At 35.3% G+C, this 20,208-nt stretch overlaps 1 protein-coding gene across 1 annotated transcript in view; it reads left to right on the top strand.

Annotated features, from left to right (window-relative positions):
* Positions 1 to 20,208, top strand: part of PCDH15 (protocadherin related 15) — a 1,748,268-nt gene that overhangs the window by 1,551,447 nt on the left and 176,613 nt on the right. The window contains exons 21-22 of the mRNA XM_077125289.1: positions 8,661 to 8,966; positions 12,048 to 12,272. Of these exons, the coding sequence (XP_076981404.1) occupies positions 8,661 to 8,966; positions 12,048 to 12,272 (531 nt within the window). The remainder of the gene's footprint in view (positions 1 to 8,660; positions 8,967 to 12,047; positions 12,273 to 20,208) is intronic.

The following is a 20,208-nucleotide window of genomic DNA, read 5'->3' on the forward strand; positions in this document are numbered from 1 at the left end:
AATATGTGATTTTTCTTATTAAAAACATTAATTAACTTTTAATTGATTTCTAGGTTGATAAATAGTTTCATTACAGCATTACACACTGAGTTCTTTGGCTAGATATTAAACATTGTTGCACACTTCTTGACAGTACTGCTGATAATAAGGAATTTCACATTTTGCTATCATGTTGTGTGTCCACAAAATCATCTATATAGTAAATAAATGCAATTAATTTGGTCAGTCCACCCATGTCACAACTTGCGGAACCTTAAGTATACTCCTTATGCTGGTTTGAATCTGTTGTGTACCCCAGAAAGCCAAATTCTTTAATCCTCATTCAGTATGGCTGGGTGGGATCTTTTCTATTGTTTCCATGGGGATGCAACCCACCCAATTGTGGATGATGACTTTTGATTAGGTGGTTTATATAGAGATGGATCTCCACCCATTTAGGGTGGGGTTTCTTACTGGAGTCCGTTACAAGAGAACCATTTTGGGAAAGGCTTTAGAACAGACAGAGCCCACACAACCAGAGATCTTTGGAGATGCATAAAGGAAATGCCCCTAGGGAAGCCACTGAAGAAGCCTGGAAAGAAAGCTAGCAAACACCACCATGTTCTTTTCCAGCTAAGAGAGAAAGCCTGAATGTCGTTGGCCTTCTTGAGCCAAGGTCTTTCCCTGGATGCCTTAATTTGGACATTTTTATAGCCTTGCCTTAATTTGGACTTTTTCACAACCTTAGAACTGTAAATTTGCAACTTAATAAATTCCCCTCTTTAAAAGCCATTCTGTTTCTGGTATACTACATTCCTGCAGCTTATAAACCAAAACACTCCTCAATTAATAGGAAATAGAAAAGGAAGAAAATAACCCTGCATTTTTCAAATATTCAAATCCTTATAACTCTATTAGATATGTGTCTGAGTCAACTTAAAAAGTTTAGAATAGTTTCTGGCAGAGTCCTACAGTTCTTTATTCTATGAACATCGGATAAATTATCTTCCATTGGTAGGCATTCAGTGAATTAACTGGTGGTATATCTGGCGTGAATACGTGTATGTATGTGTGTATGTATACTTGGCTTTGAGTATTCTTACTCACATTTTACACTAATTTATGCAAACAAATCTATAAAACCCCATTGTGAAGATGCCCCATCTAATGTTTACTTTGAGTCCTCTGTTGAATCTCTATTTTGATACTTTCTTTTAGAAACATCATACCATGGTAAAGTATAGATTGATATAGATATATATATGTTTGTGTGTGCATTTGTGATATACATATACATATATATACACACACACACAAAAAATGCAATGTATGAAGAGCTATAAGACATGTCTCAACCTAAATGGACTTATGGTCATGGAGAAAGGACATAAACATAAAGACAACACAGGGAAGCATTTGTCAAGAGCATTGTAATTAATAAAACAATCTCTGAGGGCTAGAATTGTTTGAAAAGTTTTCCTAGAAGAGATGGAATTAGGGTTGGGATTTGAAGAATACTGAAAGTTTGAAATTTTGAGGTTGAATGGAAATCATCACGACGAGGCTTGGAGGAAGTGTCAGAAAATATATATGCTGACTCTTGTGGAAATGTGGAAAATTTATATAACTTCAGCAGAAACTTTATACAGGAGAGAAAATAGGAATAGGATGCTGAAAACATAGGTTGGAATTAAATCATACACAGACATTTGAACTTCTTTCCATAGTTTGATGAATATGTTGAAAGGAGCTTATAATTCCATTACTTGGGATTTCTAAATCTGTTGTGTATAATATCTCTTTTGGGGAACTTTGGTGTGCTTCTTAATACATTAATGACTTTTGAGAAGTTCTGCTATAATGAAAGCTGTTTTATCTTTCTTAGACCCAAATTTCCCATTTGAACACAGACCTTTCCTTCTCTGTCTCCACTTACCCTTCTTTTGTTACTCTGAGGAAACATGTGAACATCATAAGGAACATTATTGGAATTCCATGAAATGAGCAGGGGGAATACACAAACCTGTACTGAATTTATTCATGCCATAAAAAAAGTCAATTTTTAATTCCCTTTCCATGGCTTTTTCTATCAATTTTTTCCTTTTAAAAAATAATACTTCATTGGCTGGCCCTGCTCAAGGCACACTTGTTTTTAATTATTTTTTCTCTACCACTCATTCTGTTATTGCAGACCCTTCTAAAAACCCCATATAGAGAAAGTGATTGAGAGTAGGACAGTGGGGTCTATGAACCTATGATAGCCATTTTCAAGTAATGTGTCATGAAGAACAAAAAAAATTGAGATGTTTTATGGAAAAATATCATAGCAATGGGAAGACCATTAAAGGTAGGCCTTGATCCTTCCATTGTTCTTTGAATTATATCAGTATTTCACAAACTATGTGGCCCTGAAGAAATTAATAAGTATTCTGCTGAACAAATAACAATGAAAAAGCATCTGTGATCAAATTAGTTTGGAAAATCTGGGATACATGCCTCTGGGGTTTTAGGATATGTTAAACCTTGCCCAGGTTCAAAACCAGTTCAGAGATAGACACGGGATTCTGGTAAATGAGTGAAAATTATATTGGAAGGAAGGAGGCTTAGAATGAAATCCAGATGGGTTTCATAATGCTGCATCCCATGATTAAACTCACCCATACAACCTCAGGGGAAAAGCTTTCATAATTTATTAGCAAACAAAACATCCCCTTGATAAGTAATCAGATCCCAAACAACGCAGGGTGTTTGCACAATTCCTTCTAAATTCACCACTCATGAGTGAGGTAGGGGACTGTGCCAGTTTGAAAGTAGTATGTACCCCAGAAAAGCCATATTTTAATCCTGATCCTATCTTGAGGGAGGAGCTATTTCTTTACATCCTAATTCCACATTGTAGGACAGAAACTTTTGATTAGATTATCTCCATGGAGATATGGAACACCCACTTGTGGGTGTGACCTTTTGATTAGAAGGAGACATTACCCCACCCATTCCAGTGGATCTTGATTAGTTTATTGGAGTCCTTTAAAAAAGGAAACATTTTGGAGAGGGGTCAGAGCCGAAAGGCAGAACTGGTGTAGATGTTTGGAGATGGAGATGGAAATGGCCAGAACCTAATGAGAAATTTCCAACCTGGGCATATGCTAAGCTAAGAAATGAAACCCATAGTTTTGTTCTGGAGCAGCTAATGAGGCCCCACAGTCACTTAGAGAGGAACCACTGGCATCAGAAGCTGGAAGCAACCGAACAGGGAATGAGGACCAGCAGGTACCAGCCATGTCCCTTCCCAGACCACCTTTCCTTGTTCCAAGGTGTCTTTCTCTGGATGCTTTAGTTAGGTCATATTTATGGCCTTAACACTGTAAATATGTAACTTATTAAATTCCATTTTGAAAACCATTCCAATTATGGTATATTGCATTCCAGCAGCTTAACAAACTAATACAGGGACTAAAGTGGAAGTGGCTGCTCTTAGCAACATGAAGCATGGGTTAGGAGTTTCCCAACAATAAACCCAATTACAGACACTCTTAATCGGGACCCTCTAGCAACTAATGTGCATCATAAAGCTCCCAAGGGAAGACATATTTAATGTAGTAGCTTGGGAAATACTGACATGAAGCAAATAATATATTTGAGAGGTGGGGTTCATTTGAAATTGAAGTGTGTTTTTATTGCCGCACCTCTTGGTTCAGCAAATTTCCTAGCAGTCCACTAATCTAGCTGATTGCGAACATGATGCATTATAATTAAATGTGATGTGTTTGCCAAGTCACCATTACATTGTTCTAATATTGATTATTAGGTAATATCTAAAATAATGTCCATTCAGTTAAGTTTTGATATATTTTATTCAGTGTAACAGAAAATGGCATAACAACTAGGTTACAGAAAATTATGTTATTTCTATACCTCATCTTATTCATGCAATAATTCATAATATATGCCAGCCTGTGGAAATATGCCAAGTACGTGAAGTTCACCTCTAAACTATGTAATGGTAGAGAAATTTCACATCTTTTATTTTATAGTTGAGAAAACTAGACCTAGAGAGAGTAAGTGACAAACCAAAATTCAGACATCTCTCTACACACACACACACACACACAGAACACAGAAACTAATCAACATTCTATAAGGTAGCACTCTATTTTATATATTTAAAAAATTGCCATTTTACCCTAGATAGTCCCTTTTTATCATTCCACAAAATGCTTAAAATGTAAAGATATTTACTTTTTATCATTCTCTTGTTTAGGTCATGGCAAAATGCCAATACATACTTTAAAGAAATAGTATTTTTCTGCATAGACCTGGAATCAGGAATCTTGAGATGAGGCTACATTACTATTACAGCCCGGAAGGCAAGTGTTATTATCCAACAGTGATTGTTTTGAGATTCTTAATCAAAATCAGAATCAGAGGTTCTTGAAAGCAAGAAATAGAAATAAAATCGGATAATCGAGAAGAACAAGTAAAATGTAATTTAACGAGAATTCTGTGGCCATGTACTTTTGTCTAATGCTTCTACTGATTAGCAAGAGGACTGGATTTGTTCATTTGCTTTTGTTAGTACATATAATTCAATTACATATATAATAAATATTGAACCTGTGCCTGCCTACTATATGCCAGGCACTATAGTAAGCAGTGAGCTTTTAGTGGAAAACTAAAGCAAACCCTATCTTCATGGTTTGCATTGTACAAAGAGAAGCAGGTGTTAAGCAAATAAGTATAATAAATAAATATATAATTGCAAGTTGTAAAACGTGTAACAAACGGCGGATATATGAGTCTATTAGCATGTAATAGGGTGAAATTTGCATTTCAGGAGTCAGGGAAGATAACCGTGAGGAAGTGATATTTAACTTGACACTTGAAAGATGAGTGGATATTAACCTGGCAAATAATAGCAGAAGCTGTTGGGCAGAGGCTCTTGGAGAGATTTGGATGCAGGGAAGGTTTGCAAACTTCTTTGAGCACAGTGAGAGAAGAGTGTAATTCCAGGCCTTTGGGGCTCTGTTATGAGATTTGAATATTACCTAAGCCATTGGGAAATCATTGAACAATGTTAGGCAGAGGAACGATGTCATTAAATTTATCTTTTACGAAAGCTCTCGCTGAAGAAAAATAATCAAAAAAGAAAAATTAGGAAGTAATTTAATAATCCAAGATACAGTTGATGATGGTTTGGCCCAAAGTGGTAGCAGAAGGCCATGGGGAGGTGTGGTTAGTGCTGAAATCCTTTACGGAGGTGGAAGTAGCATGATATGATGCCTAGAATAGGGATTTTTCTGTAAATGCTGTGATGTTGTGGACCTTGTTACCCAATAAACCACTGTATCTCAGTGGGCCTGCCGGTGAGCTTCATATGCAGTTTTATTAAATAATTATTTATCAAATGATTGAATGAATGAATAATTGAGAATAGAAGAAAGAGATCAGGATGTCTCCTTTATTTCTTGTATAATCTGTTGAGTTGATGGAAGGACTATTTATGAAGTGGGGAAAATTGGACGTGAAAGGAATTTGAACAGAGAAGTAAAAGAATTCTTTTAGGGGTATTTTACCCTTTTGATGCTATGGTGGGTAGAATAAGGACCCCAAAATGATGTCCATTTCCTAATCACCAGTACCTGAGAATATGTTATTTTGCATGGCAAAGGGTTTTGCACATGTCATTATGGTTAAGGACTTTGAAATAGGAAAATTATCCTAGATATCCAGATGGGCCCCATCTAATCACAGGAGTCCTTAAAAGTGGAAAGGTATAAGAGGGGGTCAGTTGTATGAGACTGAAGAAGAAAGAAAGATTCAAAGGATGTTATAGGGAGTCACCTACTGTTACTGCCTTTGACGATGGGGAAGTGTACCATGAACCATGGAATATAGGTGGAATCTAGAAGTAGGGAATGGCCCTCACATGACAACCAGCAATGAAACAGGGATTTCAATCCTACAGCTGCAAAGAACTGAATTCTGTCAACCTGAATGCAGCCCTGTGGGTATCTTGATTTTAGTTTGGGACCCATGTTGGACTTCTGATTACAGAGCTATGAGATAATTTGTGTTGTTTAAGTTTGTGGTAATTTATTATGAAGCAATTGATACAATATATATGAGACATCTCGATGAACATGTCAAATTGAACCATTCTATTATAATAAATCTTCAGTTATATGAATGAGTAAAAAAAAAATACTTGGACAATAGTCGGTTAAATTACTGATTATATAAATAATTGATTTTGCAATTTTAAGTTATTCCAAAGACATAAAAAGTGGTTGAAATCAATAGTGTTGGTGTTATACAGTAAACCATATATGTATATATATAAACACTTCTATTGTGAACTATGTACGCAGAAAAATGATTATTTATTTCAAAGTACAGTTTAATAAATAGTTATAGAGCAAATTTCAAAGTATGGTATGGGTTGCAGTTCCACAATTTCAGGTATTTCCTTCTAGCTGTTCTAATCACTAGAGACTAATAAGAAATATTACAGTGATTCATTAGTGACTGTCATCTGTTCAATCCTATCTTCTCTGTTATAATTTCTCCCTCTCATTTGATCCTTCTCCCAATCTTCAGGAATATTTGGGCAGTGATCGTTCTGACTTCTTCATGTTGAAAAGCAGTGTCATTATGAAGTAAATGGGTACAGTTAGTTGCTTGGAGAGCCTCGTGCCTCTGGGTTTCAGGGCTTATTTGGCATAGGAACAATCTGGAAGCTTTAAGTTTCTGAAAAATAAACTTAGTGAGCAAAAAAACTTTTACAGTGCCCCAGATAGAGCCCTGGATGTTCTTTAGGAAAACCAATTTATATTATAAGCTTGGATTATATTTCTCTATTTACTCGATCAATGCTAATGAATTTAGACAAAAATCAAATTCACAATTATGGGAAGGTTGAGGGGGCAGTGTTGTTGTTTGTTTATGTATTTGACTGCAATGACCAGCTTACCTAATCTGTTGATAATTTTCTTTTATATGCTGTATGGTGGAGGCACATTTCATTCTTTTTCCATGTGACTATCCTGCTATTGCAGCACCATTTGTTAAATTTTTTGTGTGTGTTTGGGGCAGGGGGGTTAAGTGCATGGACCAGAAATCAAACCTGGGTTGTCCGCATGGCAGGCAAAAAATTAGTTGGTAATCTGTAAGGCAGATTCTAGGCAAAATTTGGAGGAGGAAAAAAAATACATTCCCATGGAAATTCTTCAACTCTTTTACAGTATTTTTCCACTTCAGGCATTCCTGCAGTTCTTCTTCCATCTTTTCTCAGGTTCAAGCCCCCAAAAGTTTTAACTAAGCTTCCAGGGACATTTGTGACATGGTGAATCCAAGGAACAAATCCTGCTGGAATGTCTGGCATTGTGTCATGCAGAAGAAACACAGTTATAAACCTAATTTTCACAATTGCTCTTTGTCAATTCAAACAAGGCACAAGCATTCAGCAGCCACATTTTGCATAATTCACCAGTATTTGTAAAGCTACATATATAGCTGCATATGTGCTATTAAAATGCATCATATCATTCCAGATTTTATAGACATTAAGTGATTATGTGTCCCTTGCTCCTAATATAGCCAAATATCATGTTTTTCATGTTGATCATAGTTTAGGGTATAATTATATAGCATTTCACAACTTTGAAGATTTATTCCAGTATCTTTGAAGAACTGCTAACAGTGAGCTATTTAACACAAAATATACAGTATTTAATGGTGAAAGGCCATAATTCATATTGCAATTGAGTTTTAGATAAGATTAAATATCATAATCTTCCATTAGGACATTCACTCAATATTTACTCATTTTTACTTGTTGCACTGTGATTTTGTATGACTTAAAAATTTCAATGAATATAAATTTATCATAGTACAAACAATCCCCTGTTGTCATTTAGAAATGAATATCCTAGTATTAAAGAAAGCCCATCATTAGTACCACAGTTATTGTACTTTTACTCCCATTTTTGCTTATAGATTAAGTTTTAAATTTCAGTTCCATGCGTGCATTCGATATAATATCCATTGATTCTACAAGTTTATTATATAGTTTTTAAGTGTGAAGTATGGTCCTCAGAACTAAGAACTGAGATACTTATTATTTCTTGTGTGACCCAAAGCAAGATAATTAGCTTTTATAAGCCACAGTTTTCTCATTTGTAAAATGGGACCAATGATATATACCTAAAAGAACATCATGAAGATTAAATGAAATAATATATATAGTACCTAGAATTAAGTGCATGACCAGAAAACAACCATAGAATCATGTTAACACTGAGCAAAATTACAGTAAATTAATTAACACCAAATGTCTTTTTTTATCTTATAATTCAAAATCTATTAAGAGAATGTTAATATGAAAAAAACTGGTATTTTTATCATGTGAACTGCTTTCTTTGCCTAATCTAGTAATAACAATATTGTAAATTTATGTTATTCTCACTTTGAGTGATCAATATTAAACAATGATAAATATATTTTTTATATTCTAGACTTTGCATTACATTGTCATTATTCTCCTTTAATTTTCTCCTTAGAGCAAAAAGATTACTTGGTTGGAGATATGCCATACTTCATTAACTACTTCCTTCTGGCATGACAACATCTATCAGCAGCATGATAAAATTTACATGCATTTCGTTGTTTTTAATTTCATTTAGGCAACCGATCCAGATGCTGGAATAAATGGCCAAGTGTATTACAGTTTGGGTAACTTCAATAATCTTTTTCGCATCACATCCAATGGGAGCATTTACACAGCGGTGAAGCTCAACAGAGAAGTCAGAGACTACTATGAACTTATTGTTGTGGCAACAGATGGAGCCGTACACCCTCGTCATTCAACCGTAACACTGGCCATCAAGGTTTTGGATATTGATGACAATAGTCCTGTGTTCACCAATTCAACTTACACTGTCGTGGTTGAAGAGAATTTGCCAGCTGGGACCACTTTCCTTCAAATAGAGGTGTGTGGAAGTGGTATTTCTCTCATTAACTCTGCATTATAATAAGAGCTGTGTTTAGGGTAGGGTTGCAGATTTAACAAATCAAAATACAAGATGACCAATTAAATGTCAGTTCCAGACAAATTATTACTGTTCTAGTATAAATGCATCTCAAATATTGTATATTGTATTTTAATTGCCAAACACATGGTAGGTATATCCCAAAAACTAAAGGGAGAAAAGGTACATTTGTAAAAAAATTAAATTCCTTTATATACTTTTTCTAATTTGCAAAATGATGTGGCGTGTTTATTAGAACAGTTCAGACAATATAGAAATCATCATAATGAAAAAGTTAATCTCCAACCCTATACCTTAATTAATTAGTATTAATTTTGTGTGTATATATAAATATGTATGTGTATGCTTATGTATGTATGCATAGTTTTCCCTATATTTTGCAGAAATGAGATATTATTATACTCATTATTCTTTTTTTTTAATGTAAGAAAGATTTATTTTGGAGTCATTGATGCTAGGTATTAGATTACCTAAACGATTTTTTCTCCCTTATGAAAACAGAAACTTGTGCGATTATATTTTGTATTTATTTCTCCATTTCACCAAACCAATCTACCCACATTATCAGATAAGTTCTCAATATATTCCTTGTAACCCCATACTAATGGATCTGGTTTTGATGAGGTTGCATAGTAATGCTTTATGCTACATTTTCCCTCAATGACACCCACGTGGGAATTATGAATAATTTATCAGCTTCCTATACACTGACAACATTTTGCTTAATAAACCTGAAATTGGGGAAAGCAGTTTAGTGCTTTTTTTATGTCATCCTTTTTTTTCCTTACTCATCTGTCCATACAACTGGATAAAGGTAGTGTCGGTCACAAAGTTTTGACAATCACACAGTCACACCTTAAAAGCTCTGAGATTATTCAGTCATCTTCAAGAATCAAGGTTACTGGATTACAGTTCAACAGTTTCAAGTACTTCCTTCTAACTACTCCAGTATACCAAAAACTGAAAGGTGATATATATATGTACTGTATAAGTATAACCTCCAGAATGAGGTCTTGGCTCTATTTGAAATCTCTCAACCACTGAAATTTTATTTTGTTTCATTTGTCTTCCACCTTTTGGTTAAGATGGCTTTCTCACTCCCAGGATGCAAGGGCCAGGCTTGTCCCCTGGAGTCATGTCCCACGTTGCTGGGGAGATTTACACCCCTGAGAGTTATGTCCCAAGTAGTAAGGAAAGCAGTGAGCTTACTTGTGAAGGTGGCTTGGAGAGAGAGGCCATATCTTATGCTCATTAAAAATGTTACCATATCCAAGCCTCTTTTCTCAGTTTTCAATTATAATTTTATCAGAAACTGAACATTCTGATTCAGTAGGTTAGGTTGGCCAAGGAATCTGCGTTTTTTTCCCATTCGTACATTTGCTTCTGACACTAGTGGCCTATGAATTTTATTTTGGAAAAATAAAATAAAACACACTACTCCCTCCTCTATCTGCAATCTACAACTTAAATGTTATTAGCATGATTTTAAAAACCTATCTAGTTTCCACAATTCAATTCAGCAAATATGTCCTTTGTCAACTTAGTCAATACGTATTAATAAATCTAAGTAATGAAGGTGCTGACCAGGAAGAGGACCATTATTTTTTCCATGAATTCCTCCATTTATCTATTTATTAATTCATTTATTAATTAAACGAGCACAACATGGATGCCTTCTATATGTCATATCCTCTGCTAGATGGATGTAAAAATGAGCAAGGTAGATTTCCTGCCCTCACAGAGTTTTCCATTTGGTAGAGCAGACACATAGAAGTACACTGGTAATGAAATTAGAGATCCTGAATACAAGGGGCCTGGGAACTCATAGTTTGAGCTCTTAACCTAATCTCAAGGGAAAAAGAGAACATTTCCTGGAGAAAGTTATGTCTAGATTGTGACCCAAAGGACTAGTAAGAGTTATTTAAGCAAAGGAAATAAAAAGACATTCAAGACAGTGGAGAGAATGTGTTCACAAACCCAGATGACAAATGAGAGGAGAAAGGGCTGACAAAGGGGTAGATAATGTAGAGTCCTCTTCACATTAAGGATGCTGGAGTTGACCCCAAATGCAATGAAAATAGGAATTGTAGGCAAAGACTGATACCAATTCTATTCCTTAACAATATCATTCTAGTTGTAATTTAAATAATGGATTGGAGGGGGCCACGGCTGAAGTTCGAGAGAATGTATGGAAAATGTTTGCATTATGTGTGGAACTTCTCACAAACACTCATCTTTTCCCGTTTCCATCTTTGCTTCCTCTGTTTCCTCTATCTGATATGTCTTTGCCAGTCCATACCTACTGAATGAAATATTCCTCCTACAAGACTTCAATAACATACTGTCAGTTCAGCTAAAAAGTATCGCTCCAAATTCTAAACACCTTTCAATTGACATGTTAATTTCTTTCTTTTAATTTGGTGTTGGTAACTTATTTGCTCTTTGAGACAGTAACCTTGAGGTCAGGAATTATTTGTTAATTCATCTTTTTACTCTCTATAGCATCTTGAGCATAATAATTACTCAATAAATATTAGTTAAATGAAAGAAGGTGTAGTTACAGTGATGTCTAGAAATGCATTGTAGGGTCCCATTGGGAAGGAATTGTTATTTACATTTCTTTAGTTTTCTTATAGTGCTTTAGTAATCTATTATGTTTATGGAAAGCTCTTAATAGCATTTATTTTTATTTAAAATATTTTCAAGGCTATATAATCAGTAGGAAATAATAAGCAATGATTTATGACAATACTTATTTCTTTATTGTGGCATGATTAATTAGTAATATTTAGAGTAAAATAGATATAGAAATAATATCAGCAATGACATGTGGGTATCTTTTTCTCTTTCCCACTCTCTCTTTCTCTGATAAATTACTTAACAAAAGTGCTTTTCTATAAAAACATGTCTTTGGGTCATCATTAAATCCCTGCTGTCCTAGGCACTGACACATGACTTACATCAGTCCTCTCCTTTGGTAATACCCCTAATATAACTATTCTTTTGCTTAACTTGTTACAGGCCAAAGATGTTGACCTTGGAGCAAATGTGTCTTATCGGATAAGAAGCCCTGAAGTGAAGCACTTTTTTGCACTCCATCCGTTTACAGGACAACTTTCTCTTTTAAGGAGTTTGGACTATGAGGCATTCCCAGATCAGGAAGCAAGTATCACTTTTCTGGTGGAGGCCTTTGATATTTACGGGACAATGCCCCCTGGAATTGCTACTGTCACAGTGATAGTAAAGGTAAGGTAGATAGATGACTTCTCGTTGCCTGTTTTTGTTTCTTCCCATGCAGCTTTTGGTTTTTTGTTTGTTTTAACTGTAACTATAACATTGCTTTAGCCACAAATTCATAATAACGCATTGGTAGCAAACAAAGTAGATTTTTGAGTGTGCGCTGTTTTATTAAGACTTCAGAAATCACTTAATTATTTAATTACACATGCACTAAAGAGTCACTAAAGAGTTCAAAGACTATGGCTGACTATTTTGCCATTAAATATGTGACATCAGTCAACTCTTAATTTAGCTGACTACATTCTAGTCCACAGCACCAGGGATAATTTAATCCAAACTCATCAATTAAGAGAAAATGTAAAACAGGCTCCTGACTCTGAAAGATTAAGAGCTCAAAAGCCCCAGAACTAATTAGTTTACTTTAGTTTGGAAACCCAAGACTCTGAAGTCAAGTGGAATTGAGTTCTATTTCTGGCTCAACCGTTCTCAAGATCTCTACTCTTGGGAACTTTGTAAACCTCTCCAGATGTCTTATTCATTGCAATACCATAACCACCTGATTACCAGAAATCATGGTGTCTTCACCATGGAAACAGAAAACATGGGTGTCTTCAATTTTGGATTTCTCATGATTTTTTTTTAAAGCACACATTAGATCATATATAAAGACAACATGAGAAAAGGTCATGTTAGTTTATCAGTCTTCAAATATTAATGTGTGAAAGGACCAACTAGACTGTATATTAAACTTTCATAGTCCTACTATGCTCATTCCCCAAAGGAGGATGCTTCCAGGATGTACCATAGACAAAAGAAATTTGGAAACACATGGATGATTCTGATGCTGGATGTCAGATCCAGCAAGTTGAAAAAATCCTTCAATTACAAATAAACACATGCAAATAACCCTTGATTACTTTACTAAATAAGTATGGTACTAAAAGAAAAAAACTGACCTAAATGACCTTTAGTTCTAATGTGAAATAAAATAAAAAATTCATAATCTTGATATATTGAAAAAAAGTTTCTATTTCCTATCAGGGAAAAAAATACAAATTTGAAACTGTTCTTCGAAAGTAGTTTTCTGTTACCTGACTAGGGTTTGAATGGTTAAAAATACAGAGCTTGTCAGAAAGAAGAAATGCCCATGGAGGATATAAACTGAGAGTGAGAAAGAAAGAAGGGGAGGGGGATTGAAAGAAAGAAGGAGATATGAAGTAAGGGAAAGGAGACTGAAGAACCCCGTGATAAATGATGCACTTTAAAGAAGCATATGGAAAGTTTCAACAAATCTCTGAAAAAAATAGATGAATGGAAGTAATTAAGTGAAGCAATTTAACTTTTGATGTAGACATTTTGATTCATATTTTATTCACAAATAAAGCTATATTGTATCAAAAATATATGACTAATAATTATGGCTCAGATTTTACCAGGTGATGATTGAGACAGTTTCCATGTAAAAAAAAATGTTAGAAGTATATCTAAATTTTGAATTCCTGTCTAGTCATAAGTTCATATGGTAGGATTGGAGCACAATGTTTGACAACCATTCCTTGGTCTATAAATAATAACAGTGCTATTATTTGTACTTTTTGCAGTCATCGTGTAACATCTGAAATGTATAATACTTAAATGGGATCAAAGCTATTTGGTTCTTCAATTTGTTATGTTATCTGATCCTGGAGATCTTGCAGAAAACCATAGGTATCTAAATTCATTTAAACTTTGGTGCTATTACATTTTCAAGTTGTGCTTGTTCCCATTAGTTCCTTTAAATGTTTTTTTTTTTTTTTGAGTTGCCTAGCATTACAGTGTATAGAGTATTTGAGGTGAGCTGTTTAACAGAATTTACTTCAAGTAAATTACTAAGGATTTCCAATCAGCTGGTACTTGTTAGCTACTGCAGAAAAGTGCAGATGCATTGTGCCTAGAATTAGAGAAATGTTGATTCCGAGGCTTACTCTTGTTCTTGAAGTCTGCTTTCAGTAGAGGGTTATATGTACACAGAGTTATATCATGAGCACAGTCAAAGGTAACTTTCCTACAATGCTCGTCTTATAGGGAACTACAAGTGTATAAATAATGAAATGAGAAATCATCACTTCACTTGAATCTTTGTCTAACTGATAAATAACTAGATTTGTGCTATTACATTTCTTAGACAATTAGAAGTTGTTGTGAAAACATGAAAGAATTATTATAGATTTCATCAATATGTAATTAGAGTAAATAGAGTAAACTATCATGTAGTTTAATGCTTTTGACCATAGATCTTTGGGTCCAACATTCTTCTGGATAATCAGTTGGGACAACACTCATTTTCCTGCTGCCCTTTCTTTACACTTAGTCTGTTCCTGTCTGCTGGCACATACATTGCTGTCATTTCTTCCCTGGAATCCTACTGTCTCCTTTAAACTACCCTTGGAAAGGAGAACACAAATCCTTTCCACTCTCAGATGCACTAAACCTGTCTAGAGAGTTTTTCAGTATCTGAGTTGCTTCTTTCTCATATTTTGTGTCCTTCTTCTATTTTGTGTCCCTCTATCCAGAGAAATTTATCTCTTTCAGGGGGTAGAAAAACTTGTTTTAATGCCTCAACATTTTACTCAGAGGTAAATTCTTTTCAGAATTTGAACTATCAAACCCTGTTATTGAGTAACTTGCCTTTCCTTTATACCATTCTTTGCTGAGCCAATGATTTTCAGTGCTCTAATAGCCTGGGGGAGAGAAAAAGAGACCATACAAAATCTTGGAGCACCTGGGGGAGAGTGATTTGCATTTTGAAATACTATTTTTCCACAAGAGTGTGGTAAGCCACTTTCTGTTAACAAAAACATTTAAGGGACATGATAATATTGGTGGTCTTGAAGATGGTATAATAAGTAATAGATGAAAGGACTAAATTGAGATGTGGTCTAAATGAATTAAATGCAGTAAAATGGGGTTTGGATTAAGTGAAAAGTTTAGGTCGTCTTACTCTGGTCTACCCTTGCCTAACTACATGGTTTGGTAGAATTGAACATCTTAAACATTACAAATAGGAAAATGGACCATTTATTGACTGTTTTAGATGAAGAAAGGAAGAATAGACTTGTAATCAGTGGCCCTGCTGTTCTCCCCATAACAAAGATGGGTACTGAAATGGTATAGACTTCTTTCTCAGAATGAATATAGTTGAAAATTGGTGGTTATAAATGCTCATAGTATCTGATTTGGCCACTTCTGGATTCAGTTTGGTTTCATTGCATTGGCTTGTTTTGATGGAAGAAGTCATTGAAGTTGTATCCAGAACCACAATCTAAACAAACACAATGTGCACTAAATATACCCCATTCTCTTTCTGGGAGTTGGTAGCCATGTTCTCCCTGTTTCCTGCCCACCCTTTCTTTTAATATCAGTCTGCTCTGTCTCCCCCAAGGCATCAACATACATATCTGGGAAGGAGGGGTGCATGAATGGGCTTATTTCTTCTTCAGAAATAGGAGAATATTGGTCTAATTTTTATTGACCCAGTTGCTTTATCTTATTTAGAGAAGTCCACTCCATTGGTTCACATCTTGCTGACCTTCAGAAAGTTATATATGATTTATTGCACAGTTAAAATAAAAGCAACGTTAAATCCTAGACATATTCAATGATGCTTTCTCTTCTTTTACAAGGTTACTATACATAAGAAAATTTGCAGGAAATTTCCCCAAATATAAGTTGACACTTGCTTTCTTTCTCCTATATACTCAGGGTGGGATTATCAAAAACAGAACTTTAAAACTCTATTATATACTATTGAGGCCCATAAAAATATTATACTTGTTTCTTTTGAAGTAAAGAACAGAGTAAAGTTCTCATTACTCCAAAAATGTGAACCTTCCCTGAGCAAATATTCTGCTAACCATCTATTTTCTTGCAGTGCTGACAAGCTGTTTTACTGATAACATAATTGCACAGTATTTGATGAAAAATGTTTATACCAGAAACAGTCAGCACAAGGAAAGCATCATGAAGATCTTTCTTTGAAAATGAGTAGAATCATAATTTTTTTGTAAAGAAGAAAAATATATATCAACTGCTTAGCATCTAGCCCATCAAACCTTTTTTAAATTGAGCAAAAGAGGGAATATTAAAGTAATATTTGAAAGGAGAAATATTTTCATACTAGAAAGAAAATAGAGTTTATCTTAGACACCTGAAAAGAGCTTTCTCAGTGTTGAGTCTAGTATCCAAAACAAAACTAGTTATGATCATATAAATAATGTATCATTTTGCAAAGATTTTGTATAAAAATGAGAAAACAAAGCCTCTTTTATTGTTTTATTTTATCTTCAATAAAAACCCAGAATAATTAAATCTTTGTTGATAGTAATTTAGGTGAGATCGATAAATCCTTGTAAAATAAAAATAAAATTCTAAACAGTTTTAAAAAGTGAAATCTAGAAAGAAGAGTGGCCTTATAAACTCAGTTGTAATATTTAATGAACAAATGCACAGAAGAGAGGGTACAAAGGTAGTTCAGTGGTAGAATTCTCGCCTGCCTTGTGGGAGACCTTGGTTTGATTCCCAGCCCACACACTTCCCAACAAAAATTCTACAAATGGTGCTGCAATAAGGGGATTCTCACATGGAAAAAGAATGAAATGTGACCCCCACCATACAGTATACAAATATATATATATATATATGTATATTTATATTTATATATATACACAGAAAGAAAAGATCTGTTTTCTATAGTAAACTGAAAGCTGAATACAAAGCAAACATGTAAAGGGATATGTGATACTGGGTAGCATTGAAAGAAGTATAAAGGACTTGTCCAAGATAAACATTAATTCATTTTGCTGATTTAATTTTGGAAAAAAAAATGACTACACAGAAGTAGGAAAGAGAGAGGGAGATAATCTGAGGGAAGGAGACTGGATTCACTGCTGGTTGTGTTGGCCTATCCCAGTGGGTGCCATGTGTGGTAATACACAAGTGATTGGATCAGAAATGAAAGACAATATGCATGGGCCAGAGCCATTGTGAAATACGAGTCCTGGAAGATGGAGCTAGCACCTTCTCTTTCGGAGAAGTTTCCAGCTGCTGGAAGAAAAGAAATGCTCCTACTCCATAGAAAATAAGAAAGAGGACAGCTTTTCCAGATGGAAACTCAATGCTCAGTACCAAGGCAGCATTTCTCAAATCACCCAATACAGGGAGACAGCAATGCACCACCGATTCTCTATTTTGACAGTATTCATGGAACGCTGGTATTTATGTGGTTAAAGGAGATGTTGCTTGAGAGACCAGGAGGTAGTCCAGGAGACAAACAAAGCAGAAACAATGGACACTTAAGAATTACAGCACCCCTCTTTCCCCTGTTCTGGAGAGAATAATTTGGATAAAAAATTATTTCAGTGAACCAACTCATGGGACTTTAACATAATAGGTTGATTATTGTGTTTTTTGTTTTTTTGTTTTTTTTAACCACTTGCTGATTGATTATTCCTTTGGGTTCTTTGACCTGGAGGAAATATTTTGCTTCTGCTTTGAGGCCTTCAGACATTTCCCTCTATTCAATTATGCATTGTCAGTTTCTTGTCAGTATGTTCTTTCTAATATATTCTCCATAAACTTTAAAGAATGTGAATACATCAGGGAAAGTATGTAATGAGACTGAGTCAGAGAGTTTCTTAAAATACCTTCATACTCTGCTATTCCAGATTATTATGATTTAAATATAATTCCCCCAAAGAACCAAGCTAGAGGAAACAAATGTGTGCATGCCCTGAGTTAAAAATAGTATCTCACAAACAGTAATAATAATTCACATTTCTATGGGTCTCACTTATAGCTCCCCAAATATCACCCACTAGTTTCCAGAAGTCCCCAGAAAGCAACTTAATCATACATATGAATAAGTCCTTTTACCAATTACTGATTATCATATTCTTCTCCTGCTTGCCAAGGCAAACAAGACCAGACTTACTATGCCACAAGTCCCCAGTGTTGAACTGCTCCCCAGTAGGATCATGGCTACTGACAAGCCTGGTTGATACCACTGAGGGCTGGGCACTGCTGACATTTCCCAATAACCTCTGTTGCCACACCCAAGTGCCATCATTGCTCTAGCCACTAGCTCCACCATGTTGAGTTGGCTGCCACCACACTGGGGGAAGTCTTGATGTATTGGATAACAACCCTACAAAGAGATACTACCATGGCCAAGAAAGGTAATTAAACAGTTTAGACAAAGGCCCTGCTGATAATTGATCAATGTTATGTATGTGCTCTTGCACATGATTTAAAACTTGTGAAATATTGTGTAAATAATTAGGTATATATCCATAGCACTACACATTAATTAAGGTGCCTCCTTGAGCTGCAGTGAGAATATCTAAATCCCTTTTATTTTGTAAAACCACCTTTCCAAGGTATGTGATGTCTTCATTTAGCAAAGATATAGGTATTTGGGAATCATTAAGTCCTTGGGAAATATGATTGGCTAAAGCTACCACATGTTTTTCATTAATTATTGCAGTTTCATTTGGTGCAATAATGGCTAAAGGATACTAATACCAGGGAATGCATTGTATTCTATGTCTAGCTTTAACCATTCCCAATTCAAGGCAGGTATGGGATAAAGAGTCATCAAGGTAGTAGGGACATAGGCCTGTCCCCAGGTACAATGTCTTGTCCAGTTATGGGGTGAATAGGGCTGACCATAATGCCATCAGGTCCATAGCTGTCCCTTAGGGAAAGGATATGTCCCATGTTTGTTGGAGAGATTCTGCCAGTGTAAATGATTATTGTTTTGTCATTTAACAGTAAAATTACATAACTCAAGGGGCAGCCACACTGCATCATGAATTCCATCAATTCTTCTCGTACAGACAGGGACAACATGGTCTCTTGTTACAGCTTCTGCCATCAGCAACCCTAAACCATCATATACAGTGTGCCCCAATACAGACCAGGGCTTGTTCACCTGTTCCCATATGAGGGAGAAGATGTAAGCCTTGGTCTTATTATAGGATGGTAGTTGGATTTCAGTCTTAATTGTTGCATTTAGTTAGGGTTCCCTAGAAAGACAGAACCAACAAGAGAGATCTGTAAATATGAGATTTATAAAAATGTCTCAGGCAACCACGGGAAGGGAAAAGTCCAAAATCAATAGGGCAGACTGTGAAGCTGGCGGTTCCAATGAAGGGTCTTTATGAATTCCACAGGAGAGGCTTGCTGGTTGAAGAAGCAGTGAAAGAGTCTCTCTTCTTCCTTAAAAAGCCTTCAGCTAATTGAATTATCTTGTTATGGGAAACGCCTTAGTTGATCACAGATGTAATCAGCCACAGATTCAATCAACTGAATGATGATTTGATCAACCAGCCATGAAATACCTTTGTGGCAATGACTAGACCAGTGCTTGCCTAACCAGACAAGTAGGCATAATCATCTGACCAAGTTGACACCAGAACCTAACCATCACACCCATCACTTGTCAACTTGGCAGCTATACACATCACCTAAAAACAAGCTTAATTTCCAAATAGAACACAATAACAGGTGTATGTTTCACCTAATAATAAACAACAGTACTGCATACAACCAGAAACACGCTACATCTCTCCAGAATAGGGTATAAGTCCTTAGGTAACATTAAGTCTTAAACTTCATATCCTACGACATAAATACTATAACATGAACAATATAACTTATGGCATAGAATAAGAGGAGAACAAGATATTTGCTTATGTACAAATGAAAACATACTCATAACAAAACAGGGAGAAAATATTCATACAGTCATAGTCCTTGTTTTTGTAACTGGTCACGTGGTCTTAGTTCATATTTATCACTACTTTCTTCTACTACCCATTCCATGTTCCCTTTACCCTCAGCAAGTACTTCAGCTGGCTATGATTCTTTGGCAGGTAGGGTGACCCAGACCTTCATTCCTGAAGTT

Source organism: Tamandua tetradactyla, chromosome 13 (assembly GCF_023851605.1).
Source record: "Tamandua tetradactyla isolate mTamTet1 chromosome 13, mTamTet1.pri, whole genome shotgun sequence".
NCBI classification, from domain to species: Eukaryota; Metazoa; Chordata; class Mammalia; order Pilosa; family Myrmecophagidae; genus Tamandua; species Tamandua tetradactyla.